The 8,686-nt window shown below is 39.7% G+C and overlaps 2 protein-coding genes across 3 annotated transcripts in view; one reads left to right on the top strand and one right to left on the bottom strand.

The window, feature by feature from the left end:
* Positions 1-2,879, top strand: part of LOC131306454 (phytochrome A) — a 7,141-nt gene extending 4,262 nt beyond the window's left edge. The window contains exons 3-5 of one of the 2 annotated variants that reach the window (XM_058332700.1): positions 371-1,214; positions 1,895-2,185; positions 2,507-2,879. In XM_058332700.1, the coding sequence (XP_058188683.1) occupies positions 371-1,214; positions 1,895-2,185; positions 2,507-2,720 (1,349 nt within the window). In that variant the 3' untranslated portion in view covers positions 2,721-2,879. The remainder of the gene's footprint in view (positions 1-370; positions 1,215-1,894; positions 2,186-2,506) is intronic. The other variant, XM_058332701.1, reaches the window with a different exon arrangement.
* Positions 2,880-4,085: 1,206 nt separating this feature from the next.
* On the bottom strand, positions 4,086-5,524 carry LOC131308301 (germin-like protein 5-1). The gene is made up of 2 exons (XM_058335205.1): positions 5,185-5,524; positions 4,086-4,791 (listed from the first exon to the last, which is right to left on the bottom strand). The coding sequence occupies exons 1-2, from the start codon at positions 5,309-5,311 to the stop codon at positions 4,253-4,255; spliced, it is 666 nt and encodes a 221-aa protein (XP_058191188.1). The 5' UTR covers positions 5,312-5,524; the 3' UTR covers positions 4,086-4,252.
* Positions 5,525-8,686: the final 3,162 nt, after the last annotated feature.

Below are 8,686 nucleotides of genomic sequence, written 5' to 3' on the forward strand. Positions count from 1 at the left end.
CGATTTAGTGAAGAGGATCTTATACTTGGCATTGGAGGGTCTGTCCTTCCTGATTCTTTAATTTTTCTCCGTCTACGAGTTAACCTTTTGTATTAGTCACATATATGTATGGTTCAGTAAATGGATCTGTGTAAATGAGTGTGTGTTTATTAGGTAGTCTAAATTGCCAATTAGATTTGTCATGTTGGCAATGAAGACCAGCAAAGTTTGAAACTGCATTGCCTTCCTATTTAAACTAATTACATTACCATTTGAAGAAACATAAGTTCAAAGTTTTACCATATTGCTCGGTTTTGAAAGAAAGGACATGGAATTATACAGGTGTATATGTACAGATTTTGTCTTCTTCTTATGCCCTTTTCTGAAACAGGCAAAGAGGAGCAAAATATCCAATTTGAGATCAAAACCCACGAGTCTAGGAGTGACTCTGGTCCCATCAGCTTAGTTGTGAATGCTTGTGCAAGTAGGGACCTTCGCGAGAATGTTGTGGGGGTCTGTTTTGTGGCACAAGATATTACTGGGCACAAGACTGTTATGGACAAGTTCACCCGAATCGAAGGTGATTACAAGGCTATTGTACAGAACCCAAACCCCTTGATTCCCCCCATATTTGGCGCGGATGAATTTGGCTGGTGTAGCGAGTGGAACCCAGCTATGGCAAAGATATCTGGGTGGAGTAGGGAATATGTTATTAATAAGATGCTTCTGGGAGAGGTTTTTGGGACACACACGGCATGTTGTCGTCTCAAGAATCAAGAGGCTTTCGTAAACCTTGGTATCATACTGAACAATGCTGTGACTGGTCACGAATCAGAAAAGATTTCTTTTGGTTTCTTTGCACAGAGTGGGAAGTATGTAGAGTGCATTTTGTGTGTGAGCAAGAAGATAGATGGAGAGGGTGCTGTCACTGGGGTCTTTTGCTTTTTGCAGCTAGCAAGTCCAGAGTTGCAACAAGCTCTTCATGTTCAGAGATTAACGGAACAAACTGCACTGAAGAGACTAAAAGCATTGGCTTACATTAGAAGACAGATCAGGACTTCCCTCTCGGGGATTATGTATTCTCGGAAGCTGATGGAGGGAACAGATTTGGGAGAGCGTCAGATACAACTACTTCATACTAGTGCTCAGTGCCAGCGTCAGTTGAATAAAATTCTTGACGATACAGATCTTGATTGCATCATTGACGGGTATGACAGCCCTATTCTCTACAATCAGTCCGTTTCCTATTCATTTGCCTTAAACTAGTTTTTTTCTCATGCTTTCCCTTTACGAGTTTAATTTCAGCATAGCAGCTGTTTGCTTTATCCTGTATCCTCATGACATTGCATTACATTTGTTCTTTGTTTACATAGGTGTTAAAAACTTTACCTCTTTCATAGCTTATCTACTGCCTAAAAGAGGTTAAATGTAGCTATATAGGCCAGCCCGATTAGAAACCTGACAACAGATAGCTTCAGTTCTTGCAGAGGTTAAAAGATAAAATATGAATCCACAAAAAAAAATGCGTGTCATGGCTTTAAGGAGCTGTAGTCAAATTTTCTTCCACTTCTGGTTTTGGGTCAATTTCCTGGTTTGATACTGGAACTCATTCTTATGTCCTGTCAACTACAGTTTGACTTACGTTTACTTCTACTCTAGCCCAAATTAATGCATCATGCATTTCGCTCGTTCTTTGTTATCCTGATTGTAGAAGTGGAACTACACTCATAAATAATAGACACCCTGAAAGCTGCCTCCTGGGGCTTCTGTGGGCCTGCGAATAAAGTTTAGGTTCCAGAAAGTGTAGATGCCTAAAATGAGACTCAAAAAAGATGTTGGACTATGACGTATTACATTTCTGTTTCTGTTGATTCTGATTCTGATTTGATCCGATCTAACTATGGAATTTGAACAGGTATTTGGATCTTGAAATGGTTGAGTTTACATTGCATGAAGTTTTGGTTGCATCGATTAGTCAAGTAATGATGCAGAGCAATGGAAAGGGAATCCACATTGCAGATGATTTGCAAGAGGAGATCATGTCTGAAACCCTATACGGGGATAGCCTGAGGCTTCAACAGGTCCTAGCAGATTTCTTGTCAATATCAGTGAGTTGTACACCCAACGGTGGCCAGCTTGGTGTTGCTGCTAGCTTGACCAAAGATCGTTTAGGACAATCTGTTCAGCTTGTGCATTTGGAGTTCAGGTATATTTCTTTCTGGGCCTTTAGGCCTTGTTATCCTGGCCTGTGATAGCACAGAAACAGTTAGCTCATCTTGCATCTCTGTGTGTGAGGGTATTAAATATCTAAGAAGATGTTTACCGCCAAATTGTTGGTCGGACAGTAAAAGAAAACTGAGATATGGAGCTCAAGTAGAAGATTGTTAATACAAATGGAAAAAACGAGGAACAGTTATAATTGATCTGGTACACTGTTGTATATCTGATAGCACTTTGGGACCAAAAGTATAACAAGTCCTTTGGTTGAAAATGATGAGCTCATGTAACGGCATATCCTTGGATGTAGGATAACACATGTGGGAGGAGGTGTGCCAGAAGCCTTGTTGAGCCAGATGTTTGGCGGCGATACAGACACATCTGAGGAGGGGATCAGCCTACTAGTCAGCAGAAAACTGGTGAAGCTCATGAATGGAGATGTTCAGTATCTGAGGGAAGCTGGGAAGTCAACTTTCATCATATCTGTTGAACTTGCTGGAGCCAATAAGCCTAAGGGTGAATAACTCTCTCCTATCCGACTCATTTATGTTGTTTTCCAGTATCTGTTGCTTTTTGTGTTAACCTGTAAATATGGAAATCCATCTTTGATGGACATGGCATGGACGAATTCCACGTTAATGTCATATGTTGAGCTACATTAATGTCATCCCTTTCCTGTATTACATTCTTCTTGTTTGAATGGCTAGGATAGAATTATTTGCCGATTTGACGACATCCATCCATGAATATGGGGCACCCACTTCCAGAGATGTCCAAATCGTATATTCTTGAAGAACAACTAGAAACATGTGAAACATATCTATCAGGGAAACCAAAACTTTATTTTCCGGAGTTTTTTTCTCCAAAAATGGATTCACAAGCTTAGGTAAGAATTCTGATAAAAAAAAAAGAAAGAAGCGTAGGTAAGAATATTAGCAATGTGTAAGCTTTGGTTTGTTGGCATAGGGACTAGATAGTTTGTTTACTTGCAGTAATCAATAGTTTGTTAATTTTGACAAGAATCCTAATATTTTTTTTTTAAGCTGGGTTGTACGAATATTTAGGAGCATCGAAGATTCTGAATCTGGTGAAATGTGTTGAACTGTGGACATTTTTAGTAAAAGCGATCATCGATCCTTTACGCCCCAGACATGCTGATGTGATTGAGGAAGACCATGTCTTGATAAGACAAGTGTGCGTGTAATTTTGCGAATAGGTTGCTGTCTACTTACAAATCGTTAATGCAATGCGTCAAAGTTTGGTTTATTTATGTACCAAGTTTTCCCACAGCAGAGTTTTTAACAACTTTCAGAAATATGTTGTTAGTTTGTTTTGTTTATGTAATAGGTCATTCTATGAAATTCTTATCAAGTACAACATGAGTCGAGTCCGGTTAACTTGGTTCAATTTTCTTTTAAAAGCCCTGAATTGCAATCTCCAACTGCTCCAAAATAAACACAAAGTGACTCACTACTTCGGATGCATCATCAAGCACTCTTGCTTTGGAATTTAGTTGTCCTGAGTAAAGTCGTCATAGTCAACAGGTTGCCTTACTGGGTTGGGACCTTGTTCACCCAAAAGTAGAACACACTCAAATGTTATTATTAAGCCAGTTAAGACTTGATTTCTCATCTAAAAAGTGAAGGCCATCTGATTGGTAAAAAGTATAAACGGTTGTGAGGTTCACCTACTGACTGATCCCTGTGGGATCGATTGGGATTCCCTAACCATGTTTCATAGTCTTTTTGAAGTTTTTTCATTTTTTGCTGATATACTTTACGTATCGACGAATCAGATTTTTGGACCGAAGGAATTGTGTCGATAACTGGAATTCTAAACCAAAGTTGAGTGACGCACATATTTCATTGATACGTATTTAGATACTGCTATTTAGAACAAGCATGTTATTTCTCGGTATATGTAATGGACTCCAATACAAAAGCGATCCACTATCCGACGCACCATTTCCTTTTCTGAGACCATGAATCCTTATGTCAATCAACAACCAAAAAAAGAAGGAAAACAGCATACCCACCGCGAATCCATAGAACACCCTCTACTTCTTTGGTGCGAGTTTTGACTTGATTTTTTCGACCTCCTTAGTACCAATCTGGAAAGCGGTAGTCAACACATGATCAGGCACTGGGGGCGTGGCGGTAAACAATGTGGGGGCAATGACCTGAACACCCGGCAACTGGCTGTTGAAGGCGGCGATAACGGCGGCTGGAACCTTCCCGTTATTAATTTGGAAGTGAACCAAACCCTTGGGGAAAGTAAATATCTCACCTTGTGTGATGGACTTGGAAACAAGCACGTTGGCCGTGGTAATGAACCCCACATCCAATTCGCCGTAGAGCACAAAAATGACCTCGGTGCCGCGTGGGTGAGTGTGTGGCGGGTTTAGACCACCGGGGGCGTAGTCGATGCGGGCCATGGATACGCCTAGGGTGTTGAGACCTGGGATTTGCATCACGTTGGCGGCAGTCACGTTTGAACCCATTAAATTGTTGGTGAGCCCTGGATTGGCTAGACCAGCAAAGAAGAAATCTGATGCATTGAAAGTGGGCTTGCAGGCAAAACCATTCAGCTTCACAGCTGTAGATACAGAAAAATAGGTGACATATTGTGACAGAATACGAAAAAGAGATCCAAAATTTATTACAGTATATGATAGTAATAGAATAGATTAATGTGGTTTGAAGCCTAATTCTCCAAACAAAACCAATAACATATTGGTAAAGTGCCAGAACCGTAGTGGGGCCGATAAAAGATTTCGGCCCCATGTAATTTGTAGTCTATACTATTTAGTACAACATAAACTATTTTTGATATATTTCACGTATCCTGTTACTGATACTGTTACACTACAGCTGTTACACACGAAATCGAGACATCACAACCGATACCGATATTGCGAACCATGGGAGAAAGTGCTGCTGAACCATTAGTATGAGCAAAAAATGGAAATGGGTTTTTGAAAATCAATACCAGAAGTGAGATCAGCGACGCAAACGTCCTGAAGCAGGTCGGGGTCTGCAGAAACAGAGTAGCAACTGATGGTGCATACTACCACCATTACCAACACCAAACAGTACAGTTTATCAGCACCCGCCATAGGGAGAAGAAATATGGAAAACGTATATTTATATCTTGTAATCAGAGCTTGAAAAGATCAGAGCACTAAGCACATAGAAAACTTGGGGTTTGGGAGAAAAGTGGATGCCTTATTTATAAACAGAGTTATCTTGAGAGACAGAGGCGGATCAAAAAATAAAAAATAAAAAATCTAGAGAGAGAGAGAGAGAGAGAGAGAGAGAGAGAGAGAGAGAGAGGGATGTGAGATGTTGACCATAGCTGTTAACGTAAAATCAAGGAACATGCCTTCTTCAATGAAAAGCAAAGGCAACTATCACCCCGTAAACAGGGCCCATAAGCCCTGCCCCCAAAAAGAACTGGAAAACCCTCTATTTTTGCCCTTTTGGGACACTATCATCTAACATCTATAACCTCTTTCTCACGTGGATTACTGGATTGTAAAAGCAAAAAAAATCTATTTTCTCACGACACAGAACGTGAGATGTGACGTTCATTTGTTCGATCAAAGTGCATCTATCCATTGTCCAACATTTAAAAATTCAATTTCGTTTCATAATGCTCCGTTTTGCTAACATTTTTATTTTTTAAATACTTATTCTTGCTTTTACAAGATTGAAAGACTCCATGCAATAGTACCAATTAGAAAAGCTTAAACGATTGTCAGAGACAAGCTTCCCTTACGAATTGGCATCAAATAGGGGCGATCCATCCGGTATGAAAAGACGGGAAATAAGCCTAAATTAAGAATTGTCAAAGGGTCTTAATCTTTTATTACAGGAGTAGTATTTTTGGCATTTATATTCATCCCCTTTGGCAGGCATGAAGCTTTACCTAATTTTCTTTTTCCATTATCAAGCATTAATCCAATAACATATTGTAATTACTTGCAATTTAAGGAAGAAACCCGTACGACCTGCTCAAAATTTGTCAACAAATGGGGGATAATCATTTTTTTAAATCAACAAATGGGGATAATCATTGAATTTAGCTAAGGAAAGCAGCCCAAGTGGCCATGGCTCGAATCTCAAAATATTGACCAATGGTACCCTCAAGATTAGTCTCGGTGATTTCGGATATATGTGGAACGGAAGACTTACATATACACCCGATGGATTAGTCAGGACAAAATATGCTATACGTATAAATATTGACTGCTACTATCTCCTGTATGTGATTGAAATCGGCTTCTTTTCGTAACGACGGTGTTCGTCTAGGGCTTCATCCCCGACTAATCTTTGAAATTAGATAGTGTCTATAGGAGCTTTAACCCTTATGAATTACTATAGTCACGAGTAGCCTCAAATTTTTGAATATGTGACCTTCAACCTGGGAGTGAAAGCCAAGTAACCGAAACAGATTTAAATCTGGCTATACTTCAAGCTTAAAATTTCTTTAATACCTTTTGTCAGCTACTTAAATTGATCATGACTAAAGAAGTTTAGACAAAGTAAGTTTTCCAGATGACCTTGCATGGAAAGGCACACATGGGGTCACAGTTTGGTGAAATTTTGCATTTGGGCTGGTGAGGGAGTTCTGTTGAAAATGATGCAAATCCTAATCTCCAACGACGTACTCCAACTTACCTACTCCTCCTGCTCTCCCAAGACTGGTCTAATCATTATTTAGTAGTTTATTAGTTGCAGTTGTTATCAGCTCCGTACAACAGATTATAACTTTCCCATGTGTCTGAAAATGCATTTTTTTCTTTTAAATTTTTGTTGTCCCGGTGCTATGACAGTCCGGACGACGCCGAGACAGTTCAGTATTTAAGCAATTTTAAGGGTTTTTTCTCTGATACTAGCACATTCTTTTTCTTGTGAGAGGCAAGAGAGAAACTTTAAAAGAGATCTCGTTTGTAGTTCTTTGGGCATCCATTTCTTCCGTGGAGGGAAATCCTTGATCATTTGATTGCCTATAGAGTAGGTTTACGAACCAAGCCACATAAAATCTTGGTGTTCTTTATGCGCGCGCTCTCTCTCTCATGTGGTTTCTTCAATTACATAACAATATCACATTCGTTTTTCTATGTTTGTTATCCTTTTCACACGATAAATCAGTCCACAAATGGAGTACCAAATTTGAGTAAATTTTTTTTTTGATCGGCAAACCACCAAAATTGATCGAAATTGGAACCCTAATATTTTGTGCAAAAATCCCCAATATTTACAAATTGAAATTGGAACCCTAGTTAGTTTACCAAAAAAAAATAAAAAAATGGAACCCTAGTTTGATCGATACTAGCGTTCGAGATTGAGAGAGAGAGAGAGACCTTCGTCGGCCTACAACGGCTTGATGGTGCCTTCGTCAGCGTTCGAGATCGATACCAGTGATTGTGGTTCGAAGCTCGTCGGCATACGGTGGTGGTGGTCGGCCGTCGTGGAGGCGTCTTCTTCGTCGATGTCGTCGACAGTGGTGGTGGTTGGCGGTGGGTTGGGTGTGGTGCTCTTCTATCTCTCACTCTCTCTTCCTCTAGAACGACTGAAGCGTAGGGGAGTCGAAACGCGCGTTCTAATTATTTTTTTTTTGGGACGTCCTTGAAACGTCGTCGTTTTGGGGCGTGTTGTGGATGGTATAGTGGATGTGGTAGTGTAAGTAGCATTCATGTTTTCTAAACTAAAGCATGCACCATTGTTGTGGGAGAAGTGCTACAATACACACCCTTTATTTGGGTGTGTATCATATGCACCCTTTTTTATTACCATTACATGTTTGAGAAATGATCTGGACCCTTTAAAATGTTACGATAGGTTAATAACAAAAAACTTATTACCAATGCAACCGGTAAACCTTGTAAATTAACCAAAATGGAAAGAAAATCCCGTCTCTCACTTTTTTCCCAACCAGTGTATCTCTTTCTTTTCCTTCGACGAAACCAGACCTATTAGTCCGCCGTTCGCCCTCCCTCATCCCAGTTCGTCAGTCGTGGTCACTCCTCCTTGTCCATCATCGTCGCTTCTCTCAGGTATGAATATAATCTCTCTCTCTCTCTCTCTCTCTCTCTCTCTCTCTCTCTCTGTGTACACATACATATACATGTGTGTGTTTACACGTGTATCTGTGCATGTATTCAGAGATTTGAACGTATATTTGTTTGTGACGGAAGCCTAAACAGATTATGGGAGGTTCTAGTTGTTGGGCTACTGAATGTGTGTGTATACGTGTATATCTGTACATGGATTCAGTGATTTGGGTATAAATTTGTTTATGAAAGAAGATTAAATAGATTTTGGAAGGTTCTAGTTGTTGGGTTACTGAATGCATAGAAGTTACATGTAATGCTCACAAACTATTCGATAAAATGCCAATTAGATTGACTGAGTATTGTGAAATAATAATTGTAGAGTTCAAAATGAACAAAAAAATAGTAGTAAATTAAAAGTGAGGATTACTTGCA

This window comes from Rhododendron vialii, chromosome 11a (genome assembly GCF_030253575.1).
Source record: "Rhododendron vialii isolate Sample 1 chromosome 11a, ASM3025357v1".
NCBI lineage: Eukaryota > Viridiplantae > Streptophyta > Magnoliopsida > Ericales > Ericaceae > Rhododendron > Rhododendron vialii.

Coding starts and splice junctions, on each gene's coding strand:
- LOC131308301 (XM_058335205.1), bottom strand. CDS start 5,311: ATGGCGGGTGCTGATAAACTGTACTGTTTGGTGTTGGTAATGGTGGTA. Junction 4,792..5,184: donor CGTCGCTGATCTCACTTCTG/GTATTGATTTTC, acceptor CTGTATCTACAG/CTGTGAAGCTGAATGGTTTT.